Genomic DNA, 18,378 nt, shown 5'->3' on the forward strand with positions numbered 1-18,378 from the left:
CACAGTATGAATAAGCCACTTACAAAGTTCACCATTGTCTAAAATTATATTTCCTCCGTTAGTTTTATTAGACTGGTACGGTGGCGTCCTGCTGTAATCCAGCATCGGTCTGGCTTGGTTAGACAATTTCTGTCTTCGCCATAAATTAATAATTCATATATTGGTGGCTCAACTCACGTCCATTTTGAAAAAAAAAAAACTGGCACGAGGTTAAACATGGAGATGGAATTTTTAGTTCTATTAACAGTAACAGTTAAAGATAACAATGGACATAGCTCTTAGCCAAGGCACATGCCTTTTACAATGTGCTTTATTTAAGATATGTACAGTTGTCATACTATTGTTATAATAAGAAAACCGTCCAGCATAGGTAGGCTATATGAGACTTGGGTGTGAGGCAACTTATATTTATAAACATTTAACATTGTTAAATAAATCATGATGATAAATAATCATAAATAATACATTATTTAAGTAGTATTTATCGTATTTATGTATGAAACGTAAGATAGTTAGTATCATAGAAAAAACATATTCAGTATATAAGATTAAAAGTTCAAAAAATTCTAACTAGCCGGTGGCATTGTACTTTTATAACTTGACAATAATTCAAGCTGGAACATTAATGATTTTGTTCAAACTTTTGTTTATCGAGTCAAAATGTTAACATGAATCGTAAAACTAGATTAAGTTAGTCCTGCTGATAAATGGAGATTTGGGGTCTCCTTGAATGTGGGATTCATTAAACATTTTGCTTCATTATCTAAGTCTATGGTTTATATATTTATATTAAATTTACTGTTGTGTAACTCTTTTATTCCAATGGGGAGTGGACTAACAAAAACAATCCTTTCAACTCTAATATTATATGGTTATTTACAAGGTTCTACGTAAAGTAAAGTGCTGCCGTATTACAAATTGCAGATAGGGAGTGGAGAAAATAAAATCAAAATCAAAACCCTGATCAGTATTGCTGACCAAGTATCAGAAAGTGGACAAGGAGAAGCCGATGGTGTATTTGGACTCGGCTTTACCATGGGAAGCAAACTCGAAAAAGATAAAGTGATATCACCTTTAGAAACCATTTTCTCACAAACTGAAGTGTGCGGTGCGGTGAGCTTTTATGCAGGGAGGTGAGATATTTTATGTTTTCCAGAATGCGACGTAGGTAAGAAATCTACATAAAATTGCTGACTTAAAATTTTAATTAGTCTAGCTAGTTCAAACAAAACGGTTTTAATGGACTGTTGGCCTATGCTAAATTTTTTTAAATGCAATAAATAACCATTGCCATAAACAAAAAGGATTAAATATTTATTATATTTTGTCTATGCTATTGCCAAAGTCACTAATGTCTATTCTAATTCTGAAGACGGAGCCACACTGCATAGTAAAAATAATACCTTAACAACATACCTTAGTACCTTAATAACATGTTTATGATAATAATTACCAATTATTATTATTATCATAACAATGTTGTAAAATAACTAACAACATTAAAACAAAGAGGTTTTTAATCAATTCATTCATGTGAAACCAGTGAATTTCATGAACGAAACATTAGTATTATCTCTATCAAAATACAATCTTTTCAATTTGTTTAAGTAAGACAGATATAGCATAGTGGCCCAACCTGACTTATATTCTGGTTTTGTCTTATTTTAGTTTTTTTTTGTTTACATGGCAGACTTAACTCTGATCTGACTTATGATTCTCCCCCGATCCTTTCCGATCCTTTGAGCGGGGAGCTGTATTTTGGAGGTTTCAACAAAAAGTATCTGCAGAATCCAAATAGACCTGACATAATTACAGCCAAGGTTACTCCAAGAAGAGATGCCCGCGGTTGGGCAAATACGTACGTTTATACGTACTGGGAAATTGAAACAAAAGGGTAATTCTACGTTGTTTTTAAAAACATTTAACTAATAGTATATATTTTCATCACTAGGGCCTAAAGTGACTCTTTCGACCCGATCTCAAGTGTTATGACCGAGGCGAATCCGAGGTCGGAAAATGAGCGAGGGTTTAAAAGCCACTTTTTGCCCGTATGATGAACTATAATTTTTGTCATATTGCATAACAACAAACTAAGCTATGCAACGAAAATACTTTTAAGTCTATGTCCCACGACGCGTTGCGCGGCGTACCACGCGACGGTGAAAATGCTCGGGCGGAGCGTCTGTGCGCGTTTTGTGGCGACTGATAAGAGCCGCGCGTTTAGAGCCGTACGGCTCGAGACCTATGCCGCGACTCCCGCGAGTAGTGAATAGTGCAGCTGCACTCTCGACCGTCATGGAATAAGCACAGTTGGCATCGAATATATTACTTGGAGAAGACGAGGAAAAGGAAATATTAATGTGAATGGTAAAAAACAATGAACAACCTAATCCATTGTTCATGGTACGGTGAAAAGAGGGATTTCAGAGTATTCTCATTCAGAGACATCTTGTTCGAATATAGGGGGTGCTTGGGGTTGAAAACGGATGGGTCGTGACGAACCAGTTCAATCAACTTTGAATCATCCATGAAGGTACACATCCCAAACTCCGTTTTGTATAAACTATAAATTCGTTACAGCCGCTTCAGTCGCGCTGCTTTAGACGCTCGATATAAATGGGTTGTATTTAACTTTGCATTTGAAACACTCAATTTTTTCAGCCGAGCGACTAGAGTCGTAACAGTCGCAGGATAGGAATTGGACCTTTTACGGAGAGATTCTGCCTATAATTTCACTATTGATACAGTTTAGATGCTTGACACGGGTGAGGTTCATAATGTCCAAATTTCACAAACTCCAACGTCTAAAACATTAAATAAACAGTGCGTTTCATAACCTCCAAATTTCATAAACTCCAAAACTACAACTTTCAAATAATCACCGATTCACAATGTCCAAATTTCACAAACTCCAACGTTTAAATATCAAATAAACAGAGCGGTTCATGACCTCCAAGTTTCATAAGCTCCAACGGTACAGTCTCTGCCAGAAGTCGCTGCAGAGGTTGCCGTGCCATAACAAAAAAAAAACTACTGATGTAATCATCATGAAATTTTAACAGCTATTAGAAAATATACTTATAAAATATATTTATATGTTTTAAAATTTTTCATCGGTAAAAAAAATCTCTTACGATATTTGTAGTGGCTTTTTAATTGAGAGACGGAACAGTTAAGAAACTCAGTGAATTAAAGCTATTAAAAATATAAAAATGTAAATTTGATTTGCACATTGTGTGCTAACACATATTTGAGTCACACACCTGAGTGTTCTTCAATCATTAAAATGCACGTATAATCAGTAGTTGAGCGCTGGCGAACGGTGCCTGATATCTGACTGTGGCAACCACTGTAGAGACTTCTGGCCCAGACTGTGCCGTTGGAGGTTATGAAATTTGGACATTATGAACCGCACTGTTTATTTGGTATCTTAACGTTGGAGTTTGTGAAACTTGGACATTGTAAAACAGTGATTACTTGAATGTTATAGATTTGGAGCTTATGAAATTTGGAGGTTATGAACCGCTCTGTTTATTTAATATTTAAACGTTGGAGTTTGTGAAACTTGGACATTGTGAACTAGTGATTATTTGAATGTTATAGTTTTGGAGCTTATGAAATTTGGACATTATGAAACGCGCTGTTCATTTAATATTTTAAGCGTTGGAGTTTGTGAAATTTGGAGTTTATGAAACGCTCCCCTTGACACTTGAGTTAGGAGCTTAACAGAAAGTTAAACACAGTTTAGAAAAAAAGTACATACATTCAAATGTTCAAAGTTTCATTCTACGTAAGGTACTTCTGTAAAAATAAATACTTAAGCTATGTCACGTTGTTCCCCGAGGTACTGTAATAAAAATAAAATTTACATCTTAATTTAAAAAAAATCCAAACCACGTTATATTGTTGTGCTATTTTTGTGCTTGTTTGTACCGCAAACAAAACTGTTGTACCACTTTTGTTAACCAAAAAACACAAAAAATGATGGCAAAATTGGGGACAATTGGACAAGACATATATATTTTTTTAAATCTAACCACTAATATATTTGTACCTTTTTGTACGGTAAACAACAGTTATTAGTGTGTGAAGTAGAACTTTGCACTCGTGTTACATATTGTATTTTTCCTACAGTTACCATAAAGCATAGAAATATTTAGTCTTTCAAACCGTAAACATGTTTTAGGTTAAGGCCTTTTCACACCACGCGTCCAGGCAGTTTTTTACAGAACAATTTTAGAATTAAATAGTATTACAAAGTATTTTGAAATAAACATATATACAATTTTAAAAACTTAAAATTAATTTAAATCACTTACTAGTACCGGGGGACCGAGCCTTGCTCGGTTGTGGTTAATTGGGTTTAACCGTTAAAACAACATCGTCAACAAACAGTTTATAGTTTATGAAAAACATTTTTATTACAAGCCATAGACATTTTTGATCGCTGAAATAATAACAACTCTGTAATGAAAAATTATGCAATCAAACAAAAATAAGATACACTTTTATGGACTTTAGTTTAAGTGCCACTTGCACAGAACTTTTCTCTCCTCCAGCCTTTGAACGTCTGGATTACAAACAGGCTATGCTATTATAGTATTGGAGTGTAGGATAGCAAAACAAAAATACAATTGAATCAAATTAGAAAATAATATGTGGTTAGGTATCTCACGAAGGTTAAACCCAACGATATAAACAACTCATGGATCGCTGGCTCAGTGTTGGCCGCGCGGTCGAGCTTCCCCCACCATCTACTGGCAGAAGCCGACGCAGCCCATACATTCACCATTATAAAACACACTTTTTATTTGCTGCTCTGTTGAAATTTATTGGAATAAAATATTACTAACGCTTGTCAAACTCTTTTTACTAGTTAAACCTTATGTCTGTTTTGTTTCTTGCAGAAAATAGCCCATCTGAATTCTTTAAAACTACAAATTCACTAAACCCGTTTTGTAGATGTTTTTAGACAACTGATATTGCTAGTTCCAAATTTTACATGGTAAAATAATAAGTGATTACAAAGGAGAAATAGAAAGTACAATATTTGTAATTGAAATTATATTTTATTAATCGAAAAAATAGTACATAAACATCCTACTAATATTATAAATGAGAAAGTTTGGATGTATGGATGTATGGATGTATGGATGTATGTTTGTGACAAGTGAACGCGAAAAATACTGGACGGATTGGGCTGAAATTTGGCATGATGATAGCTCACATTCCCGATTAACATATAGGCATATTCTTATTTCAAAAATCCTTTCGGGCTCCGCCCCAGTGGCTCTGGAGTTTCCCATGTTAACCTTATGAGAAATGGAATTATTGAATCTTAACAGCTGTTTCAATTAAACAAGTTGGTTCTGTTCTATGATGTTCAATAGCATTAAAGTTACAAGGATTACCAACAGGGTGCAGCACTATTATTTCTTTTACATTTATGAAAACAGCTAATTTGCAACCAAAAGGTGAGTGAGCGTAGCGAACGAACTTCAACCTGGAGGGGAGTTAGCGTAGCGAACGAGCTAACCTGAAGGCAAGTGAGCGCAGCGAACGAGCTCCAACCTAAAGGTGAGTGAGCGTAGCGAAAGAGCTCCAACCTAAAGGTGAGTGAGCGTAGCGAACAAACTTCAACCAGGACGTGATTGAGCCATAAAACGAGATAATCTTGAAAATTAAGAAGTTAAACGGGGCAAAGCCCGCGGGTTACAGCTAGTTTAAAATAATTTTGATAAGTTTTTGCCGCAGTGATAACGTTATGTTTGACGTAAACGTGATATTTTTTTCTTTCAATGTTTAATGACAATGCATCTTACAAAATAGGTCTTAAAAAAGTATGCCTATCACGTTAATGTCAAGCATAGATTTGCGGTAATAACTGGACAAATTTAGTAGGGTTTTTAAGAGTTCAAATGTGCTATTTTCTGCAAGAAAAGAAGAAGACATAAAGTTTGGAATAGTAAAAAGTGTTTGGCATGCATTAGCAATATTTTATATCTATATATTTAAAGAGAGCAGCAACTTAAAAATTTGCGTTTTACAATGGTGAGTGTATGATCTGCGTCGGCTACTGCCAGTAGGTGTGGGGGGGAGCTAGACCGAAAACAGCGCCCGCAGTGCTACTGAGAGCGCAATCCAGTAGTTTTTATGCCCCCAGTACACTCTCGCCGAGATGTTCGCCGAGGTGCCTCGCCGAGGCGCTCGCCGAGTAATTAGGGCGAGAGCTTATGCGAGGTAACCGTGCACACTCTCGCTTTGTCTCGCAGTCGAAATGGAGGCAAACTTCGATGTGGAAGTAGCAACATTAACCTTGTTTTGTGCATATTCTTATTTTAATTATATTAAGGCGTACTTTTTCTTCAATTCGGTTACTGGACGGTTGAGTTTTACGCTCTAACGGCACCAAGCATCTGTTAGTTTACGTTTGTCCTTGTGGTGTACGTGTGTTGGGTCCCACAATAACGACTCACCATGGTAGGCTTCCAAAGAGTCAAGAACTGTGTTATTTGACCAATCCATGTTTACTTTAACACAAAATGCACCCAAAAACTAACAACACACAGCTGAACTAACCACGAGACAAGGCGAGAGTGAACTGGAGTGCCTCGCGCTCGCCACTCGCTCAGTCTCGGGTCCTTTGACTCGTGTCAAAAAACCGACTCCAGATGGAGCGTCGGCGAGCACGAGGCGAGGCGAGGCGAGGCGACCCGAGTCAAGGCAAGACAAGACGAGCGCACCGAGTACACTCTCGCACTCGCCAACGCTCGCCTTGTCTCGGCGAGAGTGTACTGGGGGCATTACATCGTTGGTTAAACCCAAGCGTTGAATGGAATGGGAAACATTGCACCAGCTGATTGTAGTCGTAGAATCTTTAGGTGAAGACATCCCATCCATATGGATCAGCTGTTGCCAATATTTACTAATAACCACGAATACTAGAGGTATTTTTCTAGTAATCGTGCTAATAACTAATGTAGTTGTTTAAGCCAGTCACAGATTTCTCTAGTGTCTAAAACTCTATTTTGTACCTTATTTTTTCTTTCTGACATAGTTACTGGGTCATAACAGTTGCTATAGCTCATAATAAGTCATTCCATCAGTTTGAGTTGGTGAAAACCATCGTGTAATAAGCGGAAATCAGTAATTAATATCAGTGCAAACTGTAGGTGGCTCACATCAACTATGTAAATTTGATTAAAACCCTGGCGACAACTTTAACGATCTATAGGAACTGGAATGTCTAGGGTGTTACTTATTTTTAAGAGCACACGTATAAACAGTAATAACCAGTATAAACAGAATAAACAAGTAATTTTGTAACTTTCTTACTTCAAACCAAGAAGAAAACAGTTCGTATGCTCGTTCATACTTCTTTCTTGATTTTTCAGGAAATAAATTTAATGAAACATGTTTTGCAGTTTCTGCTACATATTTCTTCTGGTGTACACATGTATTCACAACCACTGAGTTCATCATTCTCAAACATGTTAGGCACACTTATAATTATTCTTTCAAATACTACACTTTAGAGGTTATGTTCAAACCAAGCGATGAACGAAAATAGAATAGAAATACGAAATAACAAGTTAAATCATAGTATCAATTGTCAATCAGCTGATCGTAGTAGCAGTATCCTTAAGTGTTGCCAACCTATTTCCAAGTGTACACGGATTACGTGGATAATAAAACCACGCTGTTTTGTGTTGTTTGGTTGGAATACTGGTGTGGGCCAAAGTATAAACCGTGCGAGAAAGTATAAACAACAGACAACCGAATAAACGGTGTGACAAAGTAAGTAAATGCAACAATTAGCTGCTTTCTGTACTATAATCAGTGCAAGGAAGCCAACTTTGTCGGGTGACTGTAGGAAAAATATTTTGTACCCCCTTAGTCCTTAGTTTCTTGGTTCCATGTCAAATCGCAATGTAAAAATCTCGGAAAACAAGTAGACGCATGCGCCGGACACTATACTTAGCACTCCCTCTCCGTTACTGTACTTAGAATCTGTTATTTTAACCAACTGCTTTTATTAAAAACCAGGAGTTGACTCCCTGGTCTCTACTGAGGATGACTTTAACTTGTCTATCACCTTCAACTTTTCCAAACCATAAACAGATTGGTGAGGTGATTCATAAATGTTTCATTTGTAGTATATAATTTAATTTTTAAGTGATATATGGTTACTAATAGTTACTAAGTTACTTAATAGTTAGTTAATAGGTTACTTCAACTGAAAACAAAGATCCACTGATAGACAGCTTTAAGATTAATGTGGAGACCAAAGCCAACAACTAAAAGGCTGTAACGTCAGACGGTAAGGTAAGGTATTGAGTGTACTTATAAACAGTACCGCTCTCTACTCTGTATTTCCAAGACAAAGGCTCGTTTTTGTTATAAAGACAAACTTTGAGCAGTTGGTAAACCAGCAAAACATTGTTAAACCTGACTAATTGTATTGAACTACTTTCAAACATCAACCTTGACCTACACTTTTTAACCAAAAATATTTGTTTGCAAAATAGGTTATTTGTTGGAAATGCTCCACTGAACAGGGGATCTAGGGGATTCAGCAAAATTATTCTGGATACAGGGTTTTCGGACATTGGAATTTCATCTCGAGAGATGACACTACTGATTTCTGAACTATTTAAAGGTGATCAAAAGCTTTCAAGAGACGCACTCAGAGGATATGTAAGTAAAACGACTACTCTTTGAAATAGGTACCTACTCTTTCACTGAGGAGCCTCGTAATCTCCTAAGGAGATGCCCAACTGCACCGATATCTAATTTGGGGGTGCCTAACTGATTTTCATTACAACCATCGTATGGATCTAAAAAAATTGGTACACTGAAGCTTGTTTTACGGTTACAGATTAAATTAAAAAACAACTCCACATTTGAATTTCCCTTGTGTTCTTATGGAGAAAATCGTTTTTTTAAACCTCTTTCATTCCCTGTATCAGCAAAACTAAGTACTCGTTCAACCTGATGAAGGGAATAAATCTGATATGTTTAAGGAACGCTTTTGGTTAAAATCCAATCAGACAAAAATAAAATTTGCTTAGTCTGCAAGATTGCGGTCTGGGGGGTATTTAAAAAAAAACTGTCGTAAATTGAAAATCCCAGATAAAATAAAAATGTGTATAAATAAATAAATAAAAATGCCTTTATTTACGAGCGAGTTTCATGATACATATATATACAAGTATATACAAAAAATGTCAACAGAATGATTTACAACATAAATTGTACACTTGTTTTTTTCATATAGGGAATATAATAATGAATAATATATTTATTCTTGTAGATTGACTGTAAGATACTACCGGATGAACTGCCAAGTGTTACATTTAAAATCCTTGATACGCAAAACAGAATAAGGGATCTTGTTTTACAGCCTAACGACTACATCCAATCTACCGTAAGTAGTACATACTGTAATATTATTCCACGCCTAATTGATGTGTTGTATTTACTATGATGGTCTTAATAAATATTCACGTACATTTATAGATTCTTAAACAGTGTGATGGAAAAGTCCCGGAACGGTGTAATATATTTTTTATTATTATAGATAAAGTAATGAGACTTGGAATAATAATCATTAATGTCTACTCTTTTAAGCTATCATCATTTTTATCCACTTGAATGGGGCAGCCCACGAGGAGTCAGACAAAATTCTTAAAATAGCAGCATAGGTCGAGTTGGGTATTAAAAAAGTTCTGGGTTAGTAGAACAGATTGACGCAAACCCGTGCTCAAACGGACAACCAAGTCAAAAATGACAGCTTTTCAAAGATTTATTGAATTTGCAATGCTATTATACGCCATTTCCTCAGGGGGGTCGCTAGGATTCGGAAGAAAATCATTAACTAAAACCTCGATATGCACATCAAATTAAAGGGGTTTATTAGAAGAATACAATACCGCTAATTTGATCCCGAAAGAACAACTGAGTAAGAATTGGTGGATTTATTTGTGTACCAAATGTTCCAGGGTCATCAGATAAATATAAATTTCTATTCTGTGCTCTCTGCTGGACGTAACATACCTTCGTTTGTCTTAACAGTGGAGCTACCTTATTAACTATCTTCCCATCTTCTCCTCTATCAGGAATATACACATTGCATAATTGCGGCCGTTCAAAGATTCAAAATAGTACAGTGCAATTAGCTTAAAAAAAGAGCAAACCAGGACATCCAAAAAAAAGTTTCAAACCAGTGCCAAATTGTTGAATACACTTCCCTCAATATGTAAAAAAAAGTTACACTGTTTTGAGTGTCGGGTTTGGGGGGGAGGGGGTGAAAATGGGATGAAAATAGGACTTTTTTTACTTTTTTGCAAATACCTCAAAAACGGTGAGTTTTTCTTAAAATACAATGAATTACAAAAATAATCTACATTACATTTCGAACAAAATGACACCATACAATACCTATCTACTATGAACGGTTCCGGAAATATTGGGGGGTAAATGTGATTTTTTTCTAAAAATTCTAAAAAAAATTGTTTTTAAATGGAGAAAAACCATGGACACTCATAAAAAAAGTTTCTAATGAGTGCCAAATTGTTCAATATTCCTCCCTTAATATGTGTAAAAAGTTACACTGATTTGAGTGTCGGATTTGGGAAGTAGGGTTTAAAGAAAATGGGGTGAAAATAGGACTTTTTTTACTTTTTTGCAAATACCTCAAAAATGGTGCGTTTTTCTTAAAATACAATGAATTACAAAAATAATATAAATTAAATTTAGAACAAGATGATACCATTCAATACCTATCTACCATTTACGGGTAAGGAGATATTGAGGGGTAAATGTGATTTTCTTCTTTTAATTCTAAAAAAGTTGTTTTTTTAAATTCATGAAAACTATGGATACCCATAAAAATCTCCTAATGAGTGCTAATTTATTCAATAGACCTCCCTTGATATGTGTAATAAAGTTACACTGATTTGAGTCTCTGATTTGGTAGGAGGGCTTTTCAAAAAGGGAGGCTCGTAAAGGGTGCTTTTTTTATATAATGAATTAAAAAAAAATCTTTATTGAATTTTAAACACAATCATATTTACAATACCTATCAACTATGAACGGTTGTAAAAATTCAACTACATTCTAATAAAATAATAAAATACGATAAAAATATTGATTTCCTTGTAAAAAAAATTGCCACAATTTTCCAAAATGGCAGCTAACTTTAATATTGGAACCTTCCGTATTTCATGGTCTGTTTAAGATATAAATGCGATTTTAACTCATTTTTGTTCTTTGCATATTCTCTATAAACTTATTCGTATATGAGCTACAGGATGCGGAATGTATACAGCAAGCCTTTTTTCCATAAGTGTAACACGTTACGTTGTAACTCATAAATGAGTAGTTTTTAAGAGAAAATGTCCAAATTAAAAATGTCTTAAAATTGCATTTGAATTATAAAATAATCATAAACCACAGGGTGTTCCATAAGAAATAACAAAGTTGTCAGCCATATTGGAAAATGGCAAACATATTTTTAAAATTGGAAATCATCCCAAAAAACATCTAAAAAGTAAAGGGGAGTGATCCATAAGAAGTCAACTCTATAACTCATAATAAAAAAGGTGAGTTTCAACGCTATTGGTTCACTTTACGTGAGACATCCTACAGGGTGTCCCGTAAGAACAGCAAAACTCCAGAAAATGGTTTTATGGGTCAAAATAATAAGAAAATCAGGAATAAATTATTTCCCAAAATCACTTCGTTAACCAGATATTTGTCATTTTGTTTTTTTACACATAAACAGTATTTTATCTTTGAATTTTTTAACCGATCATTATGTAACTTGGTATGTATGTTGAGGTAAAATAGGATCTCGTTAGAAAAATAATGATCTTAATCCAATTAAAAATTTCAAAATGGCGGCCATTTAAATTTTTTTAAATTGAAATTGCAAAAAATGACTAATTTTATGAGACTTTTATGAACTTCATTTAGCTTTTAAAATGATGAAAATAATAAAAAAAATAAATGAAATATCACGATTTTTAGTTGTAAAATGAGGCAAACCTGAATAGCGAAGCCTTGATCTTAATAATTTTACAACTAAAAATAGTTATAATTTAGTAATTTTTATTAAATCTTACTGAGCTTGGTGTCGTTTGATAGGGAATTTTAAAACATAAATAAAAGTTTTCATTACATTTTTCATAAAAATAGCCTTTTTTGCAATTTAAATTTAAAATATTTAAATGGCCACCATTTTAAAATTCTTTATTGGATTAAGATAATTTATGGGTGTCCATGGGTTTTCTCCATTTAAAAAACAATTTTTGTAGAATTTTAAGAAAAAATCACATTTACCCCTCAATATCTCCTGAACCAATTATTGTAGATAGGTATTGTATGGTATCATTTTGTTCGAAGTTTAATGTAGATTATTTTTGTAATTCATTGTATTTTAAGAAAAACTCGCCGTTTTTGAGGTATTTGCAAAAAAGTAAAAAAGTCCTATTTTCACCCCATTTTCTTTAAACCCTACTTCAAAAATCCCTCACTCAAATCAGTGTAACTTTTTTACACATATTAAGGAAGGTCTATTGAACAATTTGGCACTCATTAGAAACCTTTTCTATGGGTGTCCATGGTTTTTCTCCATTTAAAAAACAATTGTTTTTAGAATTTTAAGAAAAAATCACATTTACCCCCCAAAATTTCCTGAACCGTTCATAGTAGATAGGTATTGTATGGTATCATTTTGTTTAAAATTTAATGTCGATTATTTTTGTGATTCATTGTATTTTAAGAAAAACTCGCCGTTTTTGAGGTATTTGCAAAAAAGTAAAAAAAGTCCTATTTTTACCCCATTTTCTTTAAACCCAACTTCCCAAATCCGACACTCAAATCAGGGTAACTTTTTTACACATATTAAGGGAGGTATATTGAACAATTTGGCACTCAATAGAAACTTTTTTTATGGGTGTCCATGGGTTTTCTCCATTTAAAAAACAATTTTTTTAGAATTTTAAGAAAAAATCACATTTACCCCTCAATATCTCCTGAACCGTTCATTGTAGATAGGTATTGTATGGTATCATTTTGTTCGAAATGTAATGTAGATTATTTTTGTAATTCATTGTATTTTAAGAAAAACTCACCGTTTTTGAGGTATTTGCAAAAAAGTAAAAAAGTCCTATTTTCACCTTATTTTCACCCCCTCAACCCCCAAAACCCGACACTCAAATCAGTGTAACTTTTTTTTACATACTGAGGGAAGTGTATTTCAACAATTAATTTGGCGCTGGTTTGAAACTTTTTTTTTGATATCCCGGTTTAGGTCTAATTGCACCGTACTAAAATGGCAGATTCAAGAAGTATTTTTTTAAATGGCTGCCAATTTTGACTCGGCTGTCTTTTTGCGTTATGGTTTGCTGCTATGTGTTCTAAATTTCCACGATCACCATGGAAATTTATATCAGCTGATTTGAAAATATGGTTTACTATATTTTAATTAGTGTCACCACGGCCCGGTCTTCGCTGCAAGCGATCTTTGGCCCGTATTTTGTGACTAGTGCTAAAATATATTACATTTTATTTCCGAATTTCCAATTTATTTAATAACTACCTAAGATAAGATATAGGCTACCTAAAATTATGCGGTTGTCAGAAACACTAATATATCTTAAGCCAAAAAAGATCGATTGCTTTAATGAATCATATTTTAATATGATATGTTTGGATATAAAGACAATTTCTTTTCAGTAATGTGTTATGAAAATTGTATTTTCATTTTGAATTTTACTATTTTTGTCAAGTGTTTACTTATTTTGATTACGATTCTTTAGTGGTCTCAATGTTTTTATATATAAAAGCACTAATGATGAATTTTGAGAGAATTTGAGTATCTTTTAATGTGAAATATAGTAAAAGTGGTGTTTGGTTACAAACATTCCTCAAAATTTTTAGTTTGGCATGACATCTAATGTTATCACTTAATACATTCATAAGGCCATAAAGCTCAAACTCTCTTCAGGGTTTACCAACTTCAACTACTAATGTAATATAACATAGGTGCAAATAGCAGAAATTGTTTGCAGTGTTTATGTAATTTTAAAAATGTTATTGAACATTTTCTAACTTTAATTGACCCTGCATTGTTTTATGTCATCTTAGCAATTCATAAGTAGAACTACGAACTATGAATGTATATTTCCTTTGATGAATATATGAATGTAAATTCTTTTTTTTCAGAAAGACGAAACCAGGTGTAAATGGCGTTTCATGGAAATTGGAAATAATCTGAATTTTTACATGTTAGGTGTACCTTTCTTTCAAAAGTACTACACTTTATTTGATTTTGAAAATAAAGAGGTGTCATTTACGTTGGCAAAACAAGATGTCACAAAGAGTATTCAACCTGGCAAAGCTGCGAAAGAATTGGTCCAAAAGCAACTGGAAGCATTTAAGAGGAGGATGGAAGGCGGATCATAAAAAAGTCACATACTTTACTGTAGTTTTTCAATGCGCTACAATATTGTGTATGGGTTTTCCGAAGGAGTAAATAAATAAATTTGATCTTTTGACTTTTCCATAAATTATTTAAGACCTATTTTTAAATCCAAATATGAAAACAAAACACTATCATACCTCCCATATAGATGATAAAGTCAAAATGTGTACCTTTTTGGACACAATAATAAAATTCACTATCGTTACATATTATATCGATAATGTGTTTGGCTAAAGTAACTCAATATTTTCATACACAGTGATGGATGATTTATTTTCATATTGGAAATATCGTTCATTCATTGTGTTGACATACTTATTCATAATTAATGTTTACATGATAGTGTATACAATATTTTCCAGTGCAACCATCTCAACTAAATTAATTAGGTTGAAAAAATAATTGATTAAAGACTACTGGAAAAGACAGGAATGATGTATAATGTTTGTACAGTAAAATGAGGTGTTGGAGGCTCCGCTACCATGAGTGTGGGGGTGAATTTCCAGATACTGTAGCACGGACACAATAAATTCACGTGAAATTATTGTTATGTACCTTTTTACATTGTTCATGTAGAATTCACGTGAAAAAAAGATTCAAATGTCACACTTGTTCACGATAAAAATAAAATAACGTGAGAAATAAACTTGAAAATCACTTCAATTTTATTAACATAATTAATAAAGTGTTTTAAAACATTTTATTAATGCATGAAATAAATGCGATTAACTGTGCAATAGTCAAATTTTTCAAAAACAATTTAGCTACGTGTTTACTTTTTCATATTGTTTAAAATAAGAAAAACTTGTCTGATTAAATGTTTTTACAAAATTCAAAGTGAAAAGTAAAGGGCAATGGCAAACTTAGTTTTGGAGAAATTATGTGTAAGAAATGCAAGAATCAAACATTTTCACTCTTCCAGTTTGTATTTATAAATACCAGTTGTTCTGCCTGTGCCTCACCACGGACGGGGAGAGAACGCAGAGAAGATTTAGTGATTCTTCCTTGCCTCGTAAATGCAAACTGCTGTGTGTAGTTGATTAAGCACTCCCAAGAAGCTAAAATTATTGGCAAATTGTTGGCCCAACGTCTCTGTCGATGGTTGGCCATCGGTATGTTTTGGTACTAAGTTTTACGGTTAGCCAACCAACCAATTTTTAACGAAGGGCCAACCATCCCATGGGACCTAAACATAAAAACACAAAATAATAAAGATTTAGTATGAAAAGCATAATTATTAGTTGAGTAATTATTACTTGAGGGGCATGGAAAATATGATCATTCATAAACAAAATTCAAAATTATGTCTCTACGCTGATGACTCAAATTTAATTTTATCAGCTGACTCATTGGAGGAGATACAAATTTTTTCTTCTAATGAACTTAATAACATTGGAGACTACTTTTATGATCATAACCTTATTTTAAATTCTGAAAAAAAACTAAGTTCATAACGTTTAAAACACAACAAAACCGAAATCTTCAGATCCAACATTAGAATAAATCACAAAAAATCAACCGGGAAAGTAGTATAAATTTTCTAGGTTTAACGATAGATGAGCACCTAAATTGGGATGAGCATGTTAAAAAGATCCTGCTAAAGATTAATTCTGGAGTTTATGCTCTATCAAAAATGTCTTTTTATTGCAATATAAACACTTTAAAGAATATATATTTTGCTCATGTACATTCCCATATCCAATTCGGCATAGCATTATACGGTTCAACAAAACAAAGAAATATGGACTCTATTTTAAAACAGCAAAAAAAAAAAACTATCAGGATAATGCTCAAGCTTAAGGGGGATGATTCAGCCAAACAACACTTTACACATCTAAAAATTTTTACAGTTTATGGACAATATATATATGAAGTTAGTCTTATTGCTAGAAAACAAGATTTGAGTGAAAAACCAATTACAAGCCAGAACTATAAGCTTAGGAAAAAAAGGTGGGGTTGTTGAACCTCATAGGCTCAAGTTTTATGAAAAACCCGTCCAATGCAGGCCAAAGATTTTTAAAATTTATCCCCAAAAATATAAAAAAAGAAACAGATTTTAATAAGTTTAAAAAATTACTCAAAGATTATATATTAAATTTAGCTATTAGAGTTCTCCACCTCCCTGGCATAGGTAGCATTAAGTTATTTTAAATTTGTATTTCATTCTTGACTAACTTAAGACTTGTTGTTATTATTTTACTTGTTAATATTTACTAATATCATTGGAATTGTATTTCTTTTTATTGGTGCTATTCATTGTACCACCTTTGTACAAAAAATATGAATAAAGAATATGAATAATTAATTAAATAGGTAAAAAAACAAATTGGAAAAACTAGAATAAATATTTTTGCCCAGACGGCCGTCTTACCTCTGAGCTATCTGTGCTTGTTGATATTGAGAGTTTTCAAGTGGTCAAAGAGTAGGTGACAGTTTTAATGGTCGCAATACTTTTACGCAATATTTTTGATACAACTACAGTATATAATGTGATTCTGTTATCTGTTTAGGCATCAAGTAGTTGAATTGTTTTGTTTTTCTGGGAGTTGAAGAGGATACTGGCATTTGGATATATATTATTTAATTACCATTAGATTAGTAATCTATCCATCTATACTATTATCATTGACTATTGGATACTGAAGTAGACTTCCCATCTATATGGACCAGCTGTAGCCAATTTTTTATTAAAAAAGAATGTAGTTGAGTGAGCCAGTCACAGAATGCTCTAGTGTCTAAAATTCTAGTATACCTTATTTTTTGTTGCTGACCAGGTTGATGGGTCATAACAGTTGCTAAAACTCATCAAAAGTGATTCCCTAAGTTTGACTTGGTTTAAAAGATTGTGTATTAGGGAGAATTTAGTAATTTAGATAAGCACAATCTGTAGGTGGCTCACATCAACTACAACGATTTTGATTAAAATGTTGGCTACAAATTTAACACGAGGAAAAGCTATTATAAAGAAGAGGTTGTGTCTGTCCGTGTGCGTGTGTGTGTGTGTGCGTGTGTGGGTGTTGGTGTGTGTGTGGATGTGTACAGATCTACTAGACTACACCTGTGGTCCGATATTGATGAAATTTGGGGTACTTTCCTGTTAAAGTGAACATTCATTATTATCGATGATTTATTTTCGATATACCGATATTTTATTTTTTTACTCAATATATTTATATTGATAAATTGAATCTTATCAGCTGACAACAACAATAAATAAATATTTTTCAGTATCAACAAACAAAAAAAAACATATCTTCTTATATATAAAAAAATGGTTTTTCTTTTCCGAGTTCGTTTGGCTCTTCTACACGACCGATTTTCATGATTGAGGTCTCAAATTGAAGGTATGCATGCACATATTTGCCATCAAGCATCGGCATATATTTAACTATAATCCCACTCCGCTCATACGTAAACAAAATTTGCCCTCCGTGTGTTTCTTATGGGAGTTAAATTTGGTTTCTCTTTTCCGAGTTCGTTTGTCTCTTCTACCCGACCGACTTTTATGATTTAGGTCTCAAATTGAAGCTATATGCACGCACTTATTTGCCATCAAGCATCGGCATATATTTAACTATAATCCCACTCCGCTTATGCGTAAACAAAATTTGCTCCCCATGTATTCCTTATGGGAGTTAAAAATTTGGTTTCTCTTTTCCGAGTTCGGTTGGCTCTTCTACCCGACCGATTCTCATGATTGAGGTCTCAAATTGAAGGTATGCACGCACAGATTTGCCATCAAACATCGGCATATATTTATCTATAATCCCACTCCTCTTATACGTAAACGAAATTTGCTCCCCATGTATTGTATTCGCTTTCCATACAAAATTAATTCCACTGCCACTGCTACTCCCCACTCCATCAACGATTCATTCCGATCCGATCCG

The 18,378-nt window shown here is 33.6% G+C and overlaps 1 protein-coding gene across 1 annotated transcript in view; it reads left to right on the plus strand.

Moving 5' to 3' along the window:
• The window catches only part of LOC128986778 (cathepsin D-like), a 28,745-nt gene extending 14,190 nt beyond the window's left edge, over nt 1-14,555 (plus strand). Inside the window, exons 5-9 of the mRNA XM_054407299.1 lie at nt 925-1,133; nt 1,691-1,894; nt 8,529-8,697; nt 9,314-9,427; nt 14,230-14,555. Of these exons, the coding sequence (XP_054263274.1) occupies nt 925-1,133; nt 1,691-1,894; nt 8,529-8,697; nt 9,314-9,427; nt 14,230-14,469 (936 nt within the window). The 3' untranslated portion in view covers nt 14,470-14,555. The remainder of the gene's footprint in view (nt 1-924; nt 1,134-1,690; nt 1,895-8,528; nt 8,698-9,313; nt 9,428-14,229) is intronic.
• Nucleotides 14,556-18,378: the final 3,823 nt, after the last annotated feature.

The sequence above is a fragment of the Macrosteles quadrilineatus genome, unplaced genomic scaffold (assembly GCF_028750875.1).
Source record: "Macrosteles quadrilineatus isolate MER2022 unplaced genomic scaffold, UCM_ALF_1.0 Scaffold_2__2_contigs__length_208266976, whole genome shotgun sequence".
In the NCBI taxonomy this organism is placed as follows: Eukaryota; Metazoa; Arthropoda; class Insecta; order Hemiptera; family Cicadellidae; genus Macrosteles; species Macrosteles quadrilineatus.